Genomic DNA, 23,864 nt, shown 5'->3' with positions numbered 1-23,864 from the left:
GGATTAACACCAAATTTGGTATACTTATTGCCAATGCCCTCCTGAGGATAACCCTTGAAGGTTTTATTGATCGGCCCCTAGGTGGCGCTCTGGCGGCAGTTTAATTTAATAAGTGCCACTGTGCCCATACCATAAGACTTAAGGCAATGAAATTCATAGGGGTGGTATAGACTGGCCCCTGTAACGCACAAACCCAGACGGCAGCATGCCCCGACACGCGTGTACTGCGAGGGCCCGTTCAGTACTGCGCGCAGTCCTAGTTTTCATTGGTTTTGATTTAGTATTGTAATTGTGACACCCCTAAAACACAGCGACAAAATCTACAATGAACCGTATACAATAAAATATCTTGAAGTGTCTGAAAGAAGTGCTAATGGTTCAGCTCAACATTATAAAAAGAAAAATACTTCAGTACAACAATACAACAAAGTCATTTTTAAAAACACAACATTACAATTTTTCAGTCAAACTTGGTTCAGCTCGTTATCTTGAATGTGTTTTCAAGACTCAACATTCTTTCGAGTTCAGTGCTGGGTTTTTATAATAACACATTCCTATCATGACATCTTTTCTAAAGGTAACCACCATTTACAACTGATTTGTATAAACATCATTATCACAGGCTGAAATCTGAGATCAAATTGTAACAAGTCAAGTTTAAGTTTAAGTACCTTTTGAATTTTCAAAAGTATTGGTGCAGTTTTGTCGTTCCACATCCAGCACCTTCAATTATCTTAAATACTAAAGCAAAATCAATTACAATTACATCACATAAATACAGTTTGTATAAAATGCTAAAAAAAATGTCCATGTGAGTCATGTGAAATATGTGGGATTCACAGGCAAAAAAAAGGAGGGAAAGTGAACCGTAATCTCTGATATCAGCCTCATCTCCTCAGTGCTGAGACGACCTCCTTCATAGCTGCTGCTGCCTTTTTCAGCTCCACTTGTTTCCTTTGTAACTCTGTAAAAACAAGAAGTTGTTCACCTCCTGTTGACATCCATTCTATGAGACCAAACAGGTGAAGAAAATATTTGCATTGTTTGTTCTATGGAAAGTCTTTTTTCTTTTCTGTTGACACGGACTGTCAACAAATTACAGCACAGACTGTAAAGGCGTAAATGTGAAGACCGTCTCCCACATACAGTAATGTGTAACTTTGCTGTAATAGGTATATGTCATAGAACAAGTGCAGTCATGTGCATTTTCAATAATTTTCATCAAAATCTCAGACATAGTTTATCAAAAAATACCTTCAGAGTATTCTGTTTTATCGACAACATGGCTGAGCATTTTCACTTTCTTGCCAATGACACAAGGACTTGTTATTGTGGTGGCACAGACATGTTCATTGACATTCATTTTTACCTTTGAGAAATTCACTAAGTATTTTGCAGGTACTCCATTGTGTTTTTCCATTTTGTACAAATTGTTTCAAGAAATGCACTAAACTGTTCAGCAAATGTTCACGATGATTCCAGAAATGTATCAAAGAAACTGAGCGGAATACATAAATCGAGGAAAAAACTATGTGTAAGTGTTCATACACTATAGTTTAGGTTCATCATCAAGCTCAGAGACCGGGCATTAAACAATGGATGTGTTTGGATGCTGACCTTCCTAACTTGCAGACAGCACCACGTCCTCCACCCTGACACTCAACACCGGAGCCCCTCAAGGCTACAGGCTCAGCCCTCTCCTGTTCATGTACTCCCTTTGCACAACTGTGTTGCCAAACACATCCATGATCAATGCCTGTCAACTTGGTGGCAGGACAACAAACACTATCTCACTCTCAACTTCAGCTGATTGTGGACTACAGGAAGTGCATGTTCCTGTCTCGGACCACCAGGCTCAGGGACAGCTTCCTGCAGGCCAAACGACTTTAGATCTCTAGAGCCCATGACTATTGTCACTTTACCTTTTTTTAACCCTCCTGTACTCTTGGGGTCCTTTTTGATCCAACATACGATTAATATAGGTTGACTTTCATAGAATTGCTTATGTGCCCCTCTGCATCCTTTATAGAGAATATAAATTTCAACTTTCTTCATACATTTTTACGTGTTTTATAATTTTTTATAGCACCTGTGCTCCTCAGGGGTCAAAAAGGACCCCATGACATTAGACTGGTTTTAGGACATGTGGAAAAAAATATTACCAGCTTTTTTTTTTCACCTTTTAAGGCAACTCATGACCAACACATTGATATATAATTTTCATATTTTTTCATTATTATTTGTAAATTTTAGTCAAGTATACAAAATTAGCCATTTCTGGCCAATATGTATCAACAGATTATAATAAGGCAATTTCTAGCATTTTTAGGCATTTTAAAATTTGACCATTTTTTAGAAAAAAATCGATGTATGACTTGAGGGGGGGCATTTATCCCAAAATATGGTGTTTATCTGTGACATTATTTTTCACATAAAAAAACAGCACATTATATAATGTCCAAAAATAGAAAAAAAACCCACATTATAGAATGTCCAAATCCCCCCCCTCCAAAAAACCCCCGCCATATTGTAATGGAAAAAAAGAGAGTAAAATAACAGTCAAAGTGTGTAAGAAGTCTGTATGTTATCAAAAACGTTTTTTTAAAAAGTAATTGTATATTATGTCATATTGAATGTCAATAAAAAAGTTATTGTATAATATGCCGTATAAAAAGTTAAAAATGAATAAATCATAGTACAGTAGCAACTACACTTGACTTTATTTGTGTGTAAGCAAACAACATACATTTCTCTCCTGAGCCACACAAGAGTTACCTCACCTTCCTGCTGCTTGGCCACAAGCTGTGACAGTTTTCCAGAAGCTGTTATCACTGATAGTGCAAGATCATAATCTGTGGAAAACAAGCAAGGGTGCATTATATTCCAGTGTTGAAAACATAAATAAGGCTGAGACAGAGATGCTGCGACAGTCCCTCACCATCCTGGCTGGCCTGGTCCGACTGAATTCTGCTGGAGATGTCGTTCATCTCGTTAATGAAATTGGTGAAGATGGCCTGTGTGCATCCTGCAGTGTTGCAGTTTCTCCAGAACTTGGTGGAGTTGATGGTTGGCTCTGGGTCTGAGGGAGGAGCCACAGGAGGAGAAGAGGGAGGGGACAGGAGGGATATACAGACGATTTCAAGAGGAGGCGGGGAAGTGGCTGAGCTGGTGCACGGGGGTAAGCCGGAAACACTGAGAGGTTTTAGGTGGTCAGGAGAGGAAGAAGGTCCAGCAGAGCTCTGGTGTGGAACAGAGGGTCCAGTGGTGTGTTCAGGACTGGACCCTGAAAAAAGACATGGCTCCATGTGTTATCACAGCTTACGCTTCTGTTATTTGCAAAATTCCTGCAACACTAGATCACTAGAAAAGAGCTGTGTCCTAGTATATATTTCAATATTTAACCCATGGATATCCTCTCTGTACCTGTAGGAGTATTACAGGTCACTGTCATCACAAGGCACATTATTACAAGTACAAAATGTTATTTTACAATATATTATAGTTTGTCCAAAAATGGCTAAAAATGCTTTTAAATAGTATCTTGATCATGGTTATGGTATAGTATGTTCAAAAACATTTAAAAAAAACCCCACTATATTATTGTATGTCCAAAAATGTAAAAAAACAACAAAACAAACCTTACATCTATATGAATGTGACAAGACAAAGAAAGAACCTGTTTCAAGTTGAAATTGAGAAGTTAAGACTTACTTTTTTACATCTGAAATTACTATTTTGTCATTAGAGAACAAAGCCCTGTAAAAGGTTCTTAGGTACCGATACCAAATTCTGGTTGACGACCACAATCAGTATCTAAATACTGGTTATATTTACATACTGAATTTACATTCAATTTTCCTAACACACACGTTGTCATCTGACTGCATGTGAAACAAACAGCAGAGTAAAAACTACCTCCATCTTCGTTCTGTGCCGCCTCTGTCTTTGACTCAACCAAAACCACTCTGGGAAACAAGTTTGTTTCAGTTTGACATGAGGCTGGAACAGGAAGCAGCAAACTCTCTGAATCAGTATCCTGAGAGGAAGCACAGAGCTGAGTCAATACAGCAATACAGCTGACTCCTATACAGTGATACACTGTATAGGAGTCATATAAATCTGGATAAAGCTGAAGATTAATACCAAATTAGCTTCATGAAGCCACAAGTTAACAACTTTTTGTATCAGAGAGAAAAAAACATTTGAAAGCAAGACTAAATATAACAACTTACTGAATGCATGACAGTTTCATCTTCATCTTTATTCTCATCTCTGCTCTTTCTCTCCATTTGATTTCCTATGAGAGACAGTAGGAGTTTGCAAATTATCTGCATATTATGAGTTGGCCACATGCTTTATATACACTGAATCTGCTGTGGCAGCCTACCCGAAGCAGACCCAGTGGGACTCTCAGTTGGATTTCTGTGAGGAGAACATTAAACACTTATCCTCTATTGATATTTTTACACTGATCACACAAAAAAGAAACCACCTTAAAGCAATCCAAACAATCTTTTAAATTTGGTTTAAAATCATTTTAAACAGTTGTTTACACTGTTAGGTGATACTTAAACCCTGTGGTCGTGCTACAGGCTATAGTTTGTGGTTGTGTTATATTGATATGGAACATGTTGGACTGTAACAAAGCACATACTCGAGCCAGCATTAAATTTGTGGCTTCAACAAGGTTACAGAATGTATAATGCATAAATTATTGCACACTAAATATCCTAAAAAATAAACTTATTTTCAGTTAATTACAGAGGTGTGATCTCACCTTATCAACTGAAGCACAGTCAAAGAAAGTGGTGGAAAAACACATGAAAGAGAAGGAAAATTAATATCAGATTATTTAACATCTTCAGCCTCTAATGATGAGAAATAAGAAAAGATTAGACTTACCTGGGACTCTGGCATAGAGTTTGCACTCTCGTCTATATCCGTCTCTAAAGGGGCCATTTCTGAATCAGGTCCATTCTCGTCTGTCAGAAAAGGGAAATCAAGAGAATCTGTGTGTTAACCGCTTCACACAAGAGTCTTAAATAAGTTATATTCTGTCATGTATTGAAAGTAGGTTCACCTGACTCTGAAGAGTCTATCACATGCCGGCTTTTACATTTATGTTTAGAGGGCGTCCCTTCCTGTCTGTGATAGAGAGATCAGCAGTTATAACAGTTGTAACTAGAGCCTCACTGATATAGTCGTCATAAAACTTTATTAAATAATATCTAACATTGAATTACCAAAACAATGAATTAAGTTGTCAGCCAATTCTATAAATGATAACTGAGAAAATAAAGAATAAATAGGAATAAAATAGCAAAATAAAAGTCATTACAGTTTAAGTCAATTACTGACTATTTTAAAAAAAATATTTAACAATGAAAAGCTAACATTACTAAATCACACCAAGCAACATTTTTGGCATGATATATTATGCATTTTTGCTTTAAAAGTTTCTGACATCATATACGCTGAAACCCACCAATAATATAATACCTATATAATAAATAATAATAATATCTGTCAACCGACATATCTGTTCTAGTTTTAATGTACAGATGGTGTAGTGTTCAAAGTATTTTGTGGAACTGCAACCTGAAGGTATAAAGTGTTAATATTTCTTTTAAAAGCATGAGATGCTACTAACTTTACAGAAATGTTTCAAAACACTGAATGAAACTTAAAAAACAGCAAAATCAAGCATGAAAAGTATCAGAAACTTACTTGCCACTGGAATTCAACCGTTTCTGTAAAGCGAAAGCAGAATGATTACAATCCCCCCTTAAAGCAGATGAAATAGCATAAAAAAGCTTTATTACGGTGACTATGAATAATATGTAGACCTTGGAAGATGAACGTGGCGCGCTGGTGGAGGAGTTGGAGTCGCTGCTGTACAAAGACGTTTGTTGAGCTGGTGTAGAATCACCTGTCAGGTAGAAAGAGATTTCATCTGTTATACTAAGAAGAAAAACAACTTCAAAGACACGAGACACACGTGTGCTGTGAGCTTACCACTGCTGTTCCCCTTTTTTGATGCAGGAGCATGTTTGTCACAGTAAAACCTGAAAGCACATGTCACGTGTTGTTACAACATGATCAGATATTGATGTTAAGAGACAGATAATTGTATAGTTATAGGATTATAAAGAATATACTTACATAACAATGCTATTAGACAAACTTTCCAAGCAAATATGTCCTTCAGTCTTCTCACAGGCAAGGCAATAAACCTCGTGAAAATAAAAAGGGATATCGTTACTTGGATAACACACATTTGGGCCAGGTGAAACTCTCCTGTGTCTTTGGAGATTTCAACAACTAACCATTTACTTGTAGAAATAAACACAGAAATGTAAATAAAAATGTTCTGTATTGAGTTATTTTAGGTCTGACATACACCATCATGCTGCTGTGAAGGGCAGAAAATGGGTATTAATCTGTCTCTGAAAATAGTCCCCAACAAATGCACTATTTCCTCCTGCTCGAGTGATGTCCAAAAAGGCAACAACATTCAACTGAGTAAGAGACATACCTCCTTTTTTTAGGATTTGCAGTTTTAAGTGATTTGCCATGAATTTATGTAAATAGTTCCATCAATCAAACCTTGGATGGTCCGACTTCGATGGGATTTTTTTTCCGAGTTCGGGCCTTTTTTGACGATGAAGTGTGTCCATTTACAAAGCCGTTGATTTCTGGTGAAGTGAAAAATAAAAAATTTAACACGTCATACACTGCAAAAAGTGTTGACAGGAAGAAAGGCAAAAATTCCTCAAACCTTGTTTTTGTGGATCATGATTGTAACAGTACAACCTGTAGAAGGAAAAAAACAGTTTTACAATCAAACCAAAGTAAAAAAAAAAAAAAGATGTCCATTTTCTAGACATACAGGCAAACGTGTTGGACTCACACATATTTTTCTTCTTTTGTATTCTCAATGATTGTGGCGTTTGCAGAAACAGCACACGGGTAGTGGTAAGACTTCTTGCAGCGCTTAACTTCACACCCAACAGTGGCGCCCTTTTTCTTGCACTTGTCACAGAACTTAAGCAAACAAATGAGTAAAAAAAACAAACAATGCTCCCAGAGTTGACACAGTTAATGGGGTAGGTCTATTCATATTTGACAAATGTCAATAATCTTTACCAGTTTGGATCCTCGTTTCACTTCAGTCAGCACTTTCTCCACAGAGAAACCAAACAGATCATCAAACTCTGGAGAACTCTGGCAATAAAGACCAGAGGAAAATAACTGTGGAAGAAAAAAAACAAACATAAGTGACAAATTGTCTTGGACAATAACACTGTGTTTTACTGTGGGTGCAAGAATAAACTTCAGTTGTAAACAATATCTACCAGTTAAGCTCAATATGACATAGAAATGTGTGAATATGAGCCTTCAGCAAAGCTGTGAAATATCATCCAGATATGAATTCTCAAGCTAAAGTAGTCAGTGCCTCAGGTTCTTATTAAAAAAAGCCAAGATTGGCAATAATTTCACTGTTAAACACAGCGGTGGAGTACGTTTTCAGATCCTTTCTTTAAGTAAAAAGTAAAAATAGCTCACTGTAAAAATAATCCATTACAAGTAAATTTAGTACTACATTTAAAATGTTATTGAAGTCAATGTATGTAATATGAACCTGGATATTGATATTCGGGTGATATTGTATGGATGACTTCTAGTGTTTTCACATGATATTTATTTACACAATAAGATTTTTGATGGACAAACATCAGTAATGTGGGTATAAAGGTTAAGTGGGTAAAGGCAAATAATAAAACAGTCTGATAAGTTCATAAAATAACATCATTTTAATATAGCGCAGCCTGTAAACCAGTGAAGAGAAGGCAACACTAACAATATTACGATGTCCAAAATGTAAAACTATATCTAGTTTCATATCATGATAACCATATAATATTGATTCTTTGGTCAGTCATATGATGAAATATTATTTATGTTTAAAGGGAAATAGTTGCCAGAAAGTGTTCTGTCAATTGATTAATTGATTAATCGACTAATCATCCAGTTGCTCTACTTGAGTACACTTCAGGGTAGTTTTATTTATAACAAAACATCATCATTCATGAGCACTAAATGTTTTAATACAATATATTTAATTGAAAGTAAAACCAAATGTCAAATAAATGCAGTGGAGTAAAAAAAGTACTATATTCCCCCTAAAATGTGTGTAAATAACTGTTACAAGTACCTCAGACTTGTCCTGAAGTACAGTACTTAACACTGGTTTGGTTTCACATTGCTTTCTTGTAAATAAACGATAAACAAAATGAACTAAATATTGATATGGTAATTTGTTTCTAATTATTAAGTTAATTAATAATCACAGATCCGGCCTGTGGCTCTTCTGTGTATGTTCTCCATGTGTCAGTGTGGGTTCTCTCTGGGTTCTCCGGCTTCCTCCCACAGTCCAAAAACATGCACTTAGGTTTAATTGGTGCCTCTAAATTATCCATTCGTGTGTGGGGTTAGGGTTAGGGTTAGAGAGCGTGATTGTCTGTCTCTGTGTGTCAGCCCTGTGATTGTCCAGGGTGTGCCCCGCCTCTCACCCAATGTCAATGCCAATGTGGGGATAAGCGGTTGAGGATAATGAATGAATGAATAAATTAATGAATGACTAAATAATCACAGTTCCAAATTTGTAGTTTAGTCATTTTATGACACTGATTTAGTTAGATTGACTATCTGTTCTCTGTTTTACACAGTGGTGTCCCATCCAGATGTGAGTAAACAAAGTCATATTATTCAACATGTTTTTGGTTTGAGGCATAGTAAACCCACATCCCCTAATCAACTCAGTATGAGTGGAGGAGCTCCACACGTGGCATAAGGTTTCTATTGGAATTTCTATTCCCTTATCTGACACCATCTTTCCAAACTGTAAAAAAAATAAGATTTTATCATTCACCTTCTGCTTGTATCTCCTCTCTACGGAAAAGGATTAGGGCCAGGTAGGAGAAAAAAATAAATCATTATGAAGTTCGAGAAGAAAGTCGAAATGACGAGAATAAAGTCGAAATACAATATCGAGAATAAAGTTGAATTACAATGTTGAGAAAATGAATATATAATATATAATATAATACAATATATGTCTAAAAAAATTCACAAAAATCACATAATAGCAGATGTTCCCCAAAACAATAGTTATGGTAGCCTACTACCAAGAATAGCTCATTTAAGGGGGATTTTAGTATTACTACACCCTTAAATGATGTAGATATAGCTCATTTTATGACATTGATGAAAATCAGATTGTAGCTTGCAGTTTACCTAAAGCTGGAGGGGCCACAATTTTTCATCGACACTACCACGGGGTCACATATAGGACCGTGCACTTAACCAGATATGATGAAACTGCAATTTTAAATATGTTAACAGTGCAGTAACTGAAAATATTTCATGCTCAAATGCATGCATAACAGTATAAATAGGATTACAAAAGGTTTGAAGCAAATAAAGAATAACCACTTACTGTGATTTTTTTTTTCAGTGCAAGAACAGCAGACCAACATTAATTGCAAGTCATTTTGTGCATTTTAACACCGAACTTTTAAGATTTCATGCTTAAATGCATGTAGTTGTACTGAGGGCCACTTCAAGTGAGGGTGCTGACCTAACTGTTCGGATAGACGTGCCGTTTATCTGAATAAGACGTATGTCTTTCCAACTTTACCGAACACAAAAAGTTTGCTTTATACTCGTTTTTTTTTCTCGAACCTGGCCCCAGTCCTCTTCTGTATCTCACAGTATGAGGATCAGGAGCAGCAGCCGGCTCTCCCTACCTCTAGCTAACTGCTCTTTTCTAACGCTAGTCGTTCAGAAAAATAACAATCAAAGGATAAACATGCTGATATTTACCAAACAGTTCTGGTGAGCCGTGACTTCGTCTTTAGTCGATAACGCTCCGGTTATCTTTGTCTCTTGGGACCGTTGACAAAGCAGGCAGGACACTCTCTCACTGTCTCTGTCGTCCATTTTTTTGGTTATAAAACTTCTTGTTTATCTAAAATAAAGTTTTAAAATATATTCTAGCGTTGTTCATGTACAATTTTGATCTGGCCGCGGCAGACTTCCGTTCTGATACTACGTCGACCATTAGTTTGTTGCTGGTTGCCAGGTTCTATCCGAAATATCCCCCGTCGAACTCCCAACATCTAACGTTTTAGTTCACTCTACTGATAACTGTTATTTGTGGGGAATTTGCACACCTATATTATATTTCCTTTCACAAGATAATCAGCCAGGATATTATCCAAGTTCCCTAGGATTCGCTGCACTATTTATCAAGGATTCAGAGCCAGTGTTTTAAAAGTTCCTTTTACTTTATTTTCATTTATTTTGGTGTTTTTATTTTTGCTCTCAAACTGTCAGATTTATTCACAGAAAAATAAGAATCAGTGTAAAACATTTTTTTTTTTTTTTTTTACAAAAACTGTACTACTGTATAATATACTGCATGTACAATTGTAGTAAGATCTCAAAATCTTCAGAAATATAAATAGATATATAGACATTGGTGTCCTCATTAGCAGCTATATAAATCAATCCGCACTTTCCATACAAATAAAAGTGCTTCACACATCACAATGTTTCTCATTTTTTGTTTTGGTGACTTCCATTCAGATCATTACAATATCCTCCATCATATTTGTAATGACATGAAAGCATTTTGACATAATTTATTCTAACATCATTATGATCATGTTTTTTTAAATTTTGAAATGTGTTATATGTTAATTAAATTTTAACAAACATGTTCATTTATTAATTTATTAATATTGATATTGTACAATGGACAAAATCTAGTGTTTTCATCATTTTACCCAACAAATATTTGTTCTGCTGCTGATATTTGTCTAATTTTCTATCCACTAGAACCTGAATATTTATTTATGACTTCGACGAAAAATGAAAAGAAAAAGAAAAAGTATTGTTGTTTTATCAATGCAATGAATTTGGTGTAAATGTAAATCTGTTTAAAAGAAAAATGGTGAGTTTTAACAAACATGGCAACCCAGTTGGGCAGTTTCACTTTCATTTCTGGTCCCACAGATTTCACCCTTCAAGCCATCTCAGGCCTTAATTTCCTCGTGTGTTGTGTCTGCACCATAGACTGCACCGAAACTGCTCAAAACCTTTTAGAAATGCACAATTCACTTCCGCCGTTGAAAAACAGACAATAACGGTACTGTCACAAGTAAACGTCCTGCACTTAATTTGTTACTCATGTATGTGCACTAAAAGTATTAAAAATAGAGAAGAGAAATTATCCTATTGGCTTATATGCTATTAAATGTTATATAGTGTGATTATTTCTCACGCATTAATATAAAGAGCAGGAGTAGAAGTACAAAGTTACATAAAATGTACATAAAAGTACCTCAAAATTTTACTTTAAGTCCAGTACTTGGGTAAATGTACATAGTTACTTTCCACCATTGCTACCTGCCTCTTCTAACTTATACATATCAGTTAAGAGTCCTCCTTCAGACACTGTATGAGGATTAAAGGGATAGTTTGTGCATTATTATACAAAACTTGGTACAACTATTGTCAATGCCCTCCTGAGGATAACCCTTTAAGTTTTTATTGATCGGCCCCTAGGTGGCACTGTGGTGGCAGTCTAATTTCATATTTGGTACCGTGGCCACACTATAACACTTAAGGCAATGAAATTCATAGGGGTGGTATAGACTGGACCCTGTAACGCACACACCGACGGCAACCTCTCATTGAAAAATAAAAACTCAGTCAACCAAATAGTGAAGTTGTCAAGTGAGTTGAGATCTCTACTGGCCACACACACAGCTAAGTGGTATGAGACTGGAAATCAGGGACTTTCCAGCAGGGTAACAACAGTGGGGGACAATTGGACGCTTTCATAATAAATAATGTGATGCACAAATGGCACTGTAATGATTGATGTTGATTTAGTATGATTATTGTGAGAAAGATGCTAATGAAAAAGTTGATGATGATTGTATGTAAAATGATGAGTGTAAAATGTTGATATGACTTGATGGAAAAACTGTGTAATGAATGCAGTAAGGTCAGTATCAGAACGTGTGGTAACCGGATTGATCGTTGGAGATTTGGTAATAAGGTGATTGAGACAGGGCGAAGCTAGTAGACAAAGGGAAACTCCAAAGAGGAAGGATCGGGCCAAGACATGGTGTACGTGCAGAACGTGTTGGGCCGAAGGAGACAGGTGAAGAAGAGGGGAGAGGGACGGTCCGAGAGATGGCGGCAGTGGAAACCAGAAGAGAGATGTAGCCAATGAGAGGACTGGTGCAAGGAGTGGCAAGGAGGAAGTGCTCTGAAAGGATGAGCAGCAGAGTATAGAAGCTGTAACATAAGAAATAATCTTGGTCATCCTTCCCGGGGAGCTGCAAGACTCTTCAACCGACTCTCAAGAGCTGAGGACGACACCTGATCGACCACATCGGGGGGAAAAGACTCCAGTTCTACAATCAAGAAGAAGACAGAGTGAGGACATCAACATCAAGAAAGAAGATTCCAATCTGACCGGTGAAGACGAGAGACGAGTGAGAAGGAGGGTGACCAGACCAACGCCAGTCGATGATCGATTAAAGAAGTCTTCTTTCCAAGTCCACACTGAAGCCAGGACCCAGGGACCAGTCCAGGATCGCTCCAACTCTGACCAGAGGGGAGAGTCACAACTGAGGCCTGCAGCCTGGCATTGCAGAAGAGTTTCTTGGCCAGACAACTCTCACGTCTACTTCTCCAAAACCTTCAAGTTTAATACCCAGCTACAGCTTCATTCAACACAGACAGTTAGGATATCATGGTAAGACATTCAGTAGTTTATAATCATTTTATTATTGAGATTTTTGAATATTTTAAGTAATCACTTTGAAATCAATTTTTGCTGTGAGCTTGCACCTTGCTATACTATCAATACATTTCCAATTGCATTTAAAGTGAAGTAGTGGACCTTAGATTTTATTTTTTATTTTTAATCTTTTGGTATTAAAGGACCTTAGATTTTATTTTTATTTTTAATCTTTTGGTATTAAAAGGACCTTAGATTTTATTTTTTATTTTTAATCTTTTGGTATTATAAGGACCTTAGATTTTATTTTTTATTTTTAATCTTTTGGTATCATAAGGACCTTAGATTTTATTTTTTATTTTTAATCTTTTGGTATTATAAGGACCTTAGATTTTATTTTTTATTTCTAATATTTTGGTATTATAAAGACCTTAGATTTTATTTTTTTTATTTTTAATCTTTTGGTATTATAAGGACCTTAGATTTTATTTTTTACTTTTAATCTTTTGGTATTATAAGGACCTTAGATTTTATTTTTTATTTTTAATCTTTTGGTATTAAAAGGTGGTGTGTAATAACTAGGTTTTTATTGGTTACCCTAGCCAAATAAATTTTAACTATCCTTGAGGCTTATTTTCACAGCCACTAAAATTAACCTAGCAAATTCCAAGTGCACAGATCAACAAGAGGAGAGCTGCCATAACCGGGCGTGGCCAGTGTGGTATCTGTATACCAGGGTTTCTCAACAGGTGCCACTCTGGAGGAAGCAGGATAGGTGTCAGGACCAAGGCAGTTAGAAGCTAGGCGTGTCTCCTCACCACCAGCTTAAATTATAGGTTCCCAAAACACCTGCTGAGATAATTTCCCCAGGAAAAAGGAATCTGACCTCTTGGTAGGAAGCTGGTCCAGAAGTCCCTTCACAAGGGCAATCTCTGGGATCGTCTAGCAGACTGATTGGTGAGCCACAGCTCAACGTGGAGACCTTGAACACAAAACAATTACAGCGCATTACTGGTTCAATTTTAAATGACAGTTCCCATCCATTGCACACAGAGTTTCAGCTCCTCCCCTCTGGGCGTAGGTTTATAATCCCTAGGTGTAGAACAAAAAGACACAAAAACAGTTTTGTCCCTGCTATGCTTTGCACAGGTGTTTATTTATTGTTGCTTTTATGTATGTTTTTACTATTTCTATACATACATACATACATTTTAACCTTTATCTACGTTTTTTACAGCCAAACAAGTTTTATTTTATTTTGCTGTTTTATTTTGTTTATTTTTCTGTCTTCTTTTTTTTTTGCTATTCGTATTTTAGTTCACATCAATATCTAAGTATAGTCTGGACCTCTAAGAACTTTTAATAATTTTTAATTTAATTTTTTATCTAACTTGCCATTTCTTAACTCCCACTGTCTTAAGTTGAATGATGTGTGATATGTGCCTCTTGTGTATGTGTGTGTGTGTGTGTGTGTATGTATATGAGGACTCTATTTGTACCCAGAGGTAGATTTTGTTTGCAGTATGAAGTAAATAACATAGATAAAAAGATAAAAAACATGATAATGATAATGAATTTCATTGCCTTAAGTCTTATGGTCTGGGCACAGCGCCAAATATTAAATTAGACTGCCACCAGAGCGCCACCTAGGGGCCGATCAATAAAACCTTCAAGGGTTATCCTCAGGAGGGCATTGACAATAAGTATACCAAGTTTGGTGTTAATCCGACCAACTGATTTGGAGATATAAAATACTTCAATTTAAAGAGCGCCACCTAGTGGTCATCGGCCAAAATTTGCACAGAGCCTCAGGGGCTCATGGGGAAGTAGGATCTTGAGTTTCATGTCACTCAGACTCAGAAATTGCCTAGGAATTCGAAAAAGTATGTTTACGACATTTTGCAAATTTGTGAAAAAAAACTCTATGCGAAAAAGGGCGTGGCCTATAGCACGAGATTCAGCAAAACTCAGTGAACGCGTGGATATAAGGTTTTTGAATGTGCGATAAAGTATGTGGGAGTTATTAGCCAAAACGCACTTTCCTTTATTATAGCACCACCTAGTGGTGGAAATTCAGGATGACAATAGATTATGGTGTGACTTATATTTAAAGTTTCATGAGTTTTGGGGTATGTTCAGGCAGTGAAAAATGCGATCATTTGGGAAGAAGAAAAAAAAAATCATTCGAAATACAATAGGGACCTCGCAGGTTGTTGCCTGCTCGGGGCCTAATAAAAGTTCTTAATTTGTAAAGTAACTAGTAATTAAATTTAAATGTAGTGGAGTAGAAGAAGTGGCAAGAAAAGAAAGGACTCAAAGTACAAGTATCTTCAATTTGGACTTAAGTACAGTACTTGAGTAAATTTACTTAGTTCCTTTCCAGCAAACTTTGCAGTGCAGTCAGGTATCTATAGACGAGACACAAGAAGGGACAGTGGCTGAATTATCACAAGTCCTTTATGTAAAAAAAAAATTAGACAAGTCACAAAGTAGTGACGTCACCATACTTAATGTACAATATAGCATCTCAATTAACAAACATTTTATGACAGACAGTTATTAATGAACAATATCTACATTCAAGACATGATCCCTCCACAGGAAATAAGTTAGCGCTATACAGTGATCTCTAATTATTCACATGGAGAAACGTTTTTAAACTGTAGTGTACATGAAACTCACAGAGTTAGACCATGAGACCCCAAAAAGACAAAAAGCTTATACACAAAGTCTGGGCAGCTGGTGGCAGAACAGGTTTCTAGTGACAACAGTGAGACAAACGACAGGAAGAGAGTAAAAAGACTGTAATTAAAAAGTGACTAAATATATGTGGACTTTTTTGTTTCTTACAAATAAATAAACACATGTACAAGGAAAAGCAGAAGACAGGGCGTGATTAGACTCTCAGAAAACATTCATTCAACAAGCTGTACACATCTCTCTCTCTCTCTCTCTCTCTCTCTCTCTCACTCTCTCTCTCTCTCTCTCTCTCTCTCTCTCTGTTCTATTTACAGTAACAGTGGAATTATAAACTCCTGTCTGGGTGAATTAGTGCAGATGAACATAAAGACAACTGTCATCCACATACAATCCCTAATCTTTCTCCATTTTTCATGTGAACACAAATAGATGCATTAACTGAGATCAGTCCCGCTGGCCCATTCATACATCTTTTACATTATAAAAACAGGGATCCTCCGTTCTTCATTACAAAAAATAATATGCAAGTGTATGACTCGAGGATGATCACGTTACTATACTGTGTCTGCAATGTATAATCTACCCAGCATTCAGTCTTCTTCACCGCACAATTCCACCACAGTCAAGTCTATAACATGTGCACATTGTATAACATTATCTTTATAACTGGTGCATGTGTGCATGATTTTTTTTTAAAGAAAAAAATACAGCTTTCTGTGGACACCTGATGAAATTCCTAGCAGTACCAATGTTGGCAATACAGCACAGAGCACAGCCACGTGATGACAGCATTTGCGAGGGCAGTTTGGTGATGGAGTAAGTGCTGAGGAGTTCAGGGTTTGATGTCAGAGAAGCTTGTGTACGTCTCACTGCAGCTGGATGATGTGCTGAGGTTTCCAGAGCCACTGCCTTCTAATAGAAACACACAAAGATGGGGTTGTATGGGGTGCTTATCTATAATCAGACTACGGTAGAAGCAGGTCGGCAGTTTCCCCAGTTTGGAGTTTGGAGTTTGAACTGAACTGAAGCAGTTATCTATGCTCTGCTTTAAAACAACTAAACTACAATAAACACAAATAAACTAATCACTAAAGGCAGCATTAGACAAGCAAGTCCAGTGTTCTGTGAGGTAAAATTACTGTTTTTGTCTGGTTGTTTAAAAAAAGCATATCATGGCTTCAGTTTCCTGCTGTAAATGACTGACAGCAAGGTAAAGCAGTAAAACTATTCAAATATAGTGTCTTCTGCTGCCCCCATCCATAGGTTGGTTCTCCTGCCTGCTTCTTCAAATTTGCGGTGTGTGGACTGCATCCACAGTAGGTTACACACTGACTATGGATAAGTAGCTCATACTATCCCACCCCAAAAATTCTGAACTATCCCTTTAACAATTGTTTGCTCATGTTTCACATTTTATTTAGGATTGTTTGTTTGAATACCTGAGCTGGTGAGAGACTGGCAAGACTTGGACTTCCCGATGAGTGTGATCAGATTAGCAGCAGCGATCCAGCCCTCCTTAGAGCTGCTCAGGTTACGCACAAACCTGCAAGACCACACACACAAGTACCATTATAGCAGTGCTGCTGCAATACTTTTTTTTTGTCACAGGCAACAGTCAGGCTGTATTCTCACCACTGTCCATCATCCCCCTCCTTCACCAGCTGCACCATGTCTCCGCTCTTCACTGAGAGTTCCTGAGCGCCGCTCTTCTCATAGTCGGCCATCACTGTGTATTTGCCAGCACTCTGTTCAAAGTGAAGATAAGAAAAAAGAAAAGGATATAATATTAATAACGTGTTAAATTAGAAAATTAGTCCAATTAATCAAGAGTTACATTAACAATTATTGGACAAACCAATAAACGTGTCAACTCTAAAGCTACACTAACATTAATATTTATTATTCTTAATATTTTTAGACAAAGTTAGCAACTCGCTGGTGAATATAGTGGAGCTTTTAGCAGCTAAAGAGATATAGAAGGCCTAACCTGACAATTTTAAGAGGTGTGTAGAACAGTACAGCAACACACATGGTAACACACAATAGGAAATTTGATCTAAAAACTGTTATTTTATAATATAGAAATTGAAAATGCAAGGAAAAGCTTAAATATTGTGATATTAGTATATTATTTTAATGTAGAAAATAGGCTGTTCACATTATTACGGTAATGATGACAGGAGAATAAGATTTGTGTAAAAACAAGCTGTGCACATTATCATACTAATGAGATTATTTTTGTCCGAAACAACTCAATAAGTGACAGCATGATAATGTGTTGTTGTTATTCTACTTCCTCTATGTGACCAAACAAAACCTGCCGCAGAAAGAAAATGTAATTGAAACGTCAACATTTAAACTGGATAATTAGCATATTATTATTAATATCATGTGGTATATTACAAGCTGTTTACTAAACTGATCTGCCACAATGGAAAGAAATACACAATGAGAAATAAGAAAATGTTTATAAATAAAGTTAGTTTTACCAGAACATATAATAACTGACCTATAGTATATTATGTGGGTAAAAAAAAGGCAAATTAGTGTTCACATTAAAATGACTCATTATAATCTGATCATGTTATTAATTCAACTGTTAATAATCACATGTGTAATAATATACTAAACCTAGATATCCCATCAGATGATGGTAAAAAAGTGTTTCACATCTTGTTAAAGCAAAAAGTCTGTGCACAGACTTGTTTTTGTCTCTTTAGAGGACATACTGTATGTGTTCCCTGAGTTTTACCGTAGGCATTTTCACAACCACCTCATGGCCAAACTCTATCCTGAACTTTAAAAATAGCAGGTTAACTTGTGGGGATCAGCGTCTCATTTAAATAAAATGGGAGCCTTGTCAGCATAATTTGAATGTTTAAATGTGATGAATACAAGCACAGGCAGGTTGACACAAGTCTGTCACACACAGTGACTCACCAGCTTCTTGCCGTCGTCCTCTGGGTCAGAGTTAAGAGGATCCTCAGCGCTGGAATAGCCGTCATGTTCCTCTGAGGCATCCAGCGACAGGGAGGTTTTGTTCCAGCCTGGAGGGAGGAGAGAGACACACAGGTATTCAGTTTACGGCGACATTGATCTCCATCTGCTGTTGAACATGTGCGTGACCCGCAGTGAGAGATCTACAAAGAGTGAAAGAGTGAGAGGAACATCTAATCCCAGGAATCCCAGCATGACAGTGTCAAAACTATTACCAAGACCGGGCAGACGGGCATGCACCTCCATATTTTAACCTCTGACTTAAACAAAGGAAAGTGGCAGGCAGAACTTCCTCCATATCAGTGTGTATTTCTATGACTTTCACTATCTCTGAAAGGAACGTGGAGACGTGAAACAGCAAAGCAAAAACTAAGAAAGACTACAGTGGCTTTATAATAGTGAAACAGAGGACCCATCTCAGTGTACCTCTCCACTTTGTCTGTAAGAGACTAGAGGTGCTGAACCACCTGGCCCTGCTCAGGTGGAGCGGGGGAGGACCTGCATCTGAGGGACAGGAGGCAATAGAAACACAGCAAGTCACTCGTCCTGCAGCAGCTACAGCCAATGAAACTCATCATTTTTAGAGATTTAGGCTGCGCTCAGGCATCACAGACGAACAAGTAACCAGAAAAGGAGCAAATGCAGTTATAGGCTAAATACCTTTGAAGCCAAAAGGTGTGGGGTCGCTCTGACGTTTTGACTTGTGATCGGGACTTGTGGGAGATCCTGGAAAGAAGAAAAAGAAAGGACAAGGATCATTGTCAAGCCAAGAAAAAGAAAGCACACGCAAAATATTGACATTTAAAAATGTGAATTTTGATAAGAAAAGCAAACACATCATATGGGAAAACAGCAAGTTTTAAGCTCTGACTAAAATGACACAGTAAACTAATACAGTCATGGAAAAAATTATTAGACCACCCTTGTTTTCTTCAGTTTATTGTTCATTTTAATACCTGGTACAACCAAAGGTACATTTGTTTGGACTAATATAATGATAACAACAAAAAAATAGCTCGTAAGAGTTTAATTTAAGAGCTGAATGATTTTTGTTATTATCAAGAAAACCATGGAAAATGTCTAGATATCAGCTCTTGAATTAAACTCTTATGAGTTATTTTTGTTGTTATCATTATATTTGTCCAAACAAATTTACCTTTGGTTGTACCAGGTATTAAAATGAACAAGAAATTGAAGAAAAAGAGTGGTCTAATACTTTTTTCCATGACTGTAGCTGGATCAGAAACGTTGAGGGACTAACACAGAGGTAGAAAGAGGTAGAAAACTAAATCTAGGAAGGAAAGCACCTGCAGAATGCTGCTAAAAGTTCAGCAAGAGAAGCCTCTTTCAGACGAGACGTTTTGACTTTATTGTAGGAAAAGCAGTGCAACTAATAATATAAGTCAATTGAGGGGTCAATTGATCCGTTTCAAGGTCCTGCATGCTGGCTCAGTGTCACACTGTTCACAAACAAGGTTTACTGGAACACTTGAGCAAAGAAGAGGTCTAATTAAGAGTGTAGTGCAGAAACTTTGTCTCCCCCTGCTGGCAGTGAGAGTAATTACAAAAACACTGCCGACATGAGCTGATGTAAACCAACAGGTGAGCTTGCTGCATTCCCCTGCCACCAGCAGCTTTCTCATCAAGTTTTTCTGTGCAGTAAGTAAGTTCAGGTGCAAAACACAGAGAGCTTTCCCTGGCAGTTATAGACTTAATCAGCACTGTGAACTGGTTTGGCAAGGGCTTAAGATGTTAATTTATATGAAAAAGTCACATACTCCAGCTTTAACATGATAAGTAAAACCTGTGCTTTTCCTACTATAAAAAGTCAAAGTTGCAAAAAAGGGTTAGGTGCTAGATTGAGTCTAGAGCTGTGTGATACCTGGTGACAGGAAGATCATCATAGATGGTAATGTAAAACTTTTATCATCGGTAGCTGAGGGCTCTGTGGAGGGAAGCATGCAGTTTTTGACCCACTGACTAAATGTCTTTGAAGAATATTACATCCATTTTTTTGTCCTTAGGTTCATGAAAAAATATAGATACCACTCTTATGTTTGTACAGTAAAAATGAAGCTAACACATTAAGCCTAAAATGTCTTTAAAGACTCAACATAATTCTCGGACTCCATTAAATACACTGAAAAACATTTTTAACGTTGCAAATGAAGATGGTGATGCAATATGTTGACAATTAAATTGACTAAATGGCCTGCAGTTACCTTTTTGAGCTTTGAGGTTACTGAAGCCCTGTAAAGTAAAGCGCTTTTTAGCCACAGCAGCTCTGTCTGAGGTAGGGCTTGTCACAGCCTCATCTGACCCAGAGAACAAGACGGGACAGACAAAAAGAAGGAAGAAGCAGGGTAAGTCAGGCAGATAAACAGAGGAATGAAAGAAATACGTAGGGAAGAAGTTATATGATTTAGTGGAAAAGATATCACAAAGAGGTACGCAATAATATACAAATACTAGAGGCTTGCTGAAAGATATAAATAAGGGTTTCATCTGTCCAATTGTCTCCACTTACCTTTTCCTGCTGGCTTTGGTGAAGAAGAGGAGTTGGTATCAGGGCTGCAGGGTTCAGCTTTCTTCTCCTCTCCCTTCTTAGAGCTCTTCTGACTGGCCTTGAATGGACTGTTTGTGGACAAAAGTGGAGCACAAGAGTGGGATACATCTGAAAAGACTGTCACATATTAAACAGTTCATTTGAGAATGACAGGAGGTGAGGAAAACAGACTTACCTGAGATTTACAGCTCCACTGGGAACAGGAGGGAACTGGAAAACCTGGTCTGGCGCCCTCTGCTGACTGGCTTTTGAAACACAGAGAGGGAGAACAACCACTTGAAAACCCCACACGATGGAACATTTTGCAAAGAGACAGTCATCACTAATAAAATATCATTGTTTCAGTTTGTGTTTGAGCGTGGATATCAGTGTGAGCATTACATTTAGAGATGGGTTTTAGAGCACATCCTCTCTCTGTACCTCTGCACGCCTCCAGCTGCGTTGTCAGAACCTTCCTGATCTCATTTACCCAGGTGGTTTTTACTTCAGCTGTTGGCGCCTGAAACAGGAGGTTAAACAAATATTAAACAAGCTCAGAGTAAACTGAATGAAAGTTAGCACTGTTTCCTGAAGGCAGGGCTGGGTATAATTTAAAAATTACAATACTAGTAGTAAAACAAGTATCTTTAAAGAGCTACCAAGCATAGAGTTCTTCATTTGAAACCTTTGGTTTTTTTTACTGTGTTCGATACTCATCATGTGAATGGAAGCTCCTCCCTATCCTAATTATTTTTTCACAAATACATTACACGCCTAACCACACCACGGACTGTTTGGGTTGTAGCTGCTGCGGTAGCGGGCCATTCATAAGTCGTATTAAATGGAAGAACACCTTTAGTGAATGACTTTGAGCAAAATCATTTAAATATATATTTTTTTCTGGATCTAGATCTGGGGACCATAATGATCAAATGCAGTTAGGACTTGACTGGAGAAGTTTCAATTCTCCTTCTACTCGAGTACCGATACCCAGCCATGCAGGACATTTTACTTCAAGGATAATTCTTGTCATTATTTTGTATTTTGCTGTCAACAAATTCCATAAAAGGAGACTAAAAACAAGCAATGTTTTAGTCTGTTTTTCAAAAACTTTCCACCTTTCCTTTTTAATGTCAAGTGCATATATTTATTTCCTAAAATCAGCTGGGCACAAAAAATGTACTGTTATTGTAGCAAACATCACTAAAACAAAAAAGTAAATTTAGCATGCATTGGACTTGAGTTTCATTCTCATACTAATAAGTGCAAGTAAGAATTTACAGAGGTTCCAAAGACAATAATTATTAGTTGGATCACTTTCATGGGATTTGTTGTCGAGCAGAATATCAGCTTTAATTTCTATGCTTTATCTTACCTGAACAATATACACCTCTTCTCTGGAGTTGCACCAGACTTCAAACTTCTTGTTGTCTCCCTTTGCATTCTCAGTAATGCCCACAGCACTCATCTGTTAATAAAGATAGCAAGGTAAAAATATTAAAAATGTTATTATACAAAAAAGTGGCAGTATGAGAGAGATGCAGCAAATATTCTTTCAACAGTGGAGGTGCTCACATTCAGAGACTGTTTGAAGCTGTATGATGGAGCTTTCTCGTAGCCTTCCCCGTTCTCCTCCCTCCTCTTGCAGAAGAGCAGGGCCTTCTCATGGAGGAACAGGTGCCTCTGCATGGGCTTGAAACGGGCCAGATCTTTCACCTTGGCATGACCTTTCTTGTGCTCCGTCCACACGCTGAATGAGCCCTGCATCAGCAGCTTACCCAGCTCGCTCATATTGCCCTGAAGACAAAAAGAGTAAAAGATGCTCAACTGCATTATGCTGCTGTTAAAAATACTATATAGAGGGTATTATTTGATTTAAACAATGCCACCTCTTTTCCTTTAATCCATTTGTTTTCTCTAGTTTCTGTTTTTTGTTTTATGTGCCATTGTTCATCTGGAGGGTATGTATTCTGACCTGCAGTGATTCAGCAGATGTGCTTAGCTAATGTGTCATTTTCTGGTGATGGGGTCCTCTCAATCAAAACAATAAAAGATGGAGTTTATAGTATTTTATATTTAGGGATTATAGTAGTTGTCATGATTGCATTAAGCTTCTCCCAGTTAGGATTATATCTTTCAGGAGGTTTTTACCTGGAGCCAAGCAGACACACCCATTAAAACCAGTAAAAACACTGAATAAAGCAGTTTCACTTGCAGACAGGGCTAAAGTTTGCTCAGCTTTTGGTTAACATCCAGAAGAACAAGCCGATGACTAAAATCCTTATTCATTCTTCAAATCAACCAAGGATTAAAAAGCGTATTGTAAATATGAGGCTTAAAACTGGATAAAAATATTTATGACAGCTTCTGGCAGACAACCAAAACACTAATGCACAAAGCAGATATGTTGCCATTGACAGGCAAACAAATCAAACAGGCGGTTACTAATATAAAAAAGAAAAAACTGACTAAAATCACAGTAAGGAATCACTGTAAGTTTGACAATTGTTGGAAAGATTTGGGAAAATAAACACAACTAAACAAAATATATAAAATAGGTCTGATCATTTTACATTTAAATAACTTAATAATTTGGAATCCCTTTAATTTGACCCACAAAACATCGAAGGCACCGTATACATTGTAGTTCATTTGGTTTTGCATTTTTACATTTTTTTTATTTTATCTAAATTATTTTTAAAATGGATATTTGACCTGTTTATTGTTGTATTGTGTTTCTCACAGTTTTTTTTTTTTTTACTGTAATAGTATGAATGTATCCCTTTCATTTTCTCTTTCTAT

General features: G+C 37.0%; 2 protein-coding genes across 4 annotated transcripts in view; both read right to left on the bottom strand.

Annotated features, from left to right (window-relative positions):
- Positions 1-335: 335 nt before the first annotated feature.
- phf11 (PHD finger protein 11) lies at positions 336-10,428 on the bottom strand. 3 transcript variants are annotated; one of them, XM_059343635.1, is made up of 13 exons: positions 9,886-10,427; positions 7,147-7,251; positions 6,911-7,044; positions 6,779-6,813; positions 6,607-6,695; positions 6,163-6,233; positions 6,016-6,065; positions 5,847-5,929; positions 5,728-5,750; positions 5,081-5,145; positions 4,903-4,982; positions 4,233-4,785; positions 3,953-4,036 (listed from the first exon to the last, which is right to left on the bottom strand). In XM_059343635.1, exons 1-12 carry the CDS (start codon positions 10,000-10,002, stop codon positions 4,774-4,776), a joined length of 864 nt encoding a protein of 287 aa, XP_059199618.1. In that variant the 5' UTR covers positions 10,003-10,427; the 3' UTR covers positions 3,953-4,036; positions 4,233-4,773. The 3 variants fall into 3 exon arrangements, with proteins under 3 accessions (XP_059199620.1, XP_059199618.1, XP_059199619.1); XM_059343636.1 differs by lacking the exon at positions 6,163-6,233 and having other exon boundaries at positions 6,016-6,028; positions 9,886-10,428; XM_059343637.1 differs by lacking the exons at positions 4,903-4,982; positions 5,081-5,145; positions 5,728-5,750; ... (6 more) ...; positions 7,147-7,251; positions 9,886-10,427 and adding exons at positions 336-964; positions 2,781-2,852; positions 2,939-3,283 and having other exon boundaries at positions 3,916-4,036; positions 4,233-4,762.
- Positions 10,429-16,090: 5,662 nt separating this feature from the next.
- The window catches only part of mcf2lb (mcf.2 cell line derived transforming sequence-like b), a 37,538-nt gene continuing 29,764 nt past the window's right edge, over positions 16,091-23,864 (bottom strand). The window contains exons 22-33 of the mRNA XM_059342749.1: positions 22,638-22,859; positions 22,438-22,530; positions 21,465-21,582; positions 21,259-21,328; positions 21,045-21,151; positions 20,740-20,832; positions 19,178-19,243; positions 18,944-19,021; positions 18,461-18,567; positions 17,153-17,265; positions 16,960-17,063; positions 16,091-16,432 (exon numbers count right to left, since the gene is read on the bottom strand). Coding sequence (XP_059198732.1) covers positions 16,353-16,432; positions 16,960-17,063; positions 17,153-17,265; positions 18,461-18,567; positions 18,944-19,021; positions 19,178-19,243; positions 20,740-20,832; positions 21,045-21,151; positions 21,259-21,328; positions 21,465-21,582; positions 22,438-22,530; positions 22,638-22,859 — 1,251 coding nt within the window. The 3' untranslated portion in view covers positions 16,091-16,352. The remainder of the gene's footprint in view (positions 16,433-16,959; positions 17,064-17,152; positions 17,266-18,460; positions 18,568-18,943; positions 19,022-19,177; positions 19,244-20,739; positions 20,833-21,044; positions 21,152-21,258; positions 21,329-21,464; positions 21,583-22,437; positions 22,531-22,637; positions 22,860-23,864) is intronic.

This window comes from Centropristis striata, chromosome 10 (assembly GCF_030273125.1).
Source record: "Centropristis striata isolate RG_2023a ecotype Rhode Island chromosome 10, C.striata_1.0, whole genome shotgun sequence".
NCBI lineage: Eukaryota > Metazoa > Chordata > Actinopteri > Perciformes > Serranidae > Centropristis > Centropristis striata.
Note: the sequence above shows the minus strand (reverse complement) of the source record. Positions and strands in the feature narration are given on the sequence as shown.

Bases quoted from the DNA above. Each gene is read 5' to 3' on its own strand.
- phf11 (XM_059343635.1), bottom strand. From the start codon at position 10,002: ATGGACGACAGAGACAGTGAGAGAGTGTCCTGCCTGCTTTGTCAACGG. The intron at 7,252-9,885 runs GTAAATATCAGC...TTTCTTCCACAG, and splicing joins CGGCTCACCAGAACTGTTTG to TTATTTTCCTCTGGTCTTTA. The intron at 6,234-6,606 runs GTTTGATTGATG...TATTTTCACGAG, and splicing joins TCGAAGTCGGACCATCCAAG to GTTTATTGCCTTGCCTGTGA.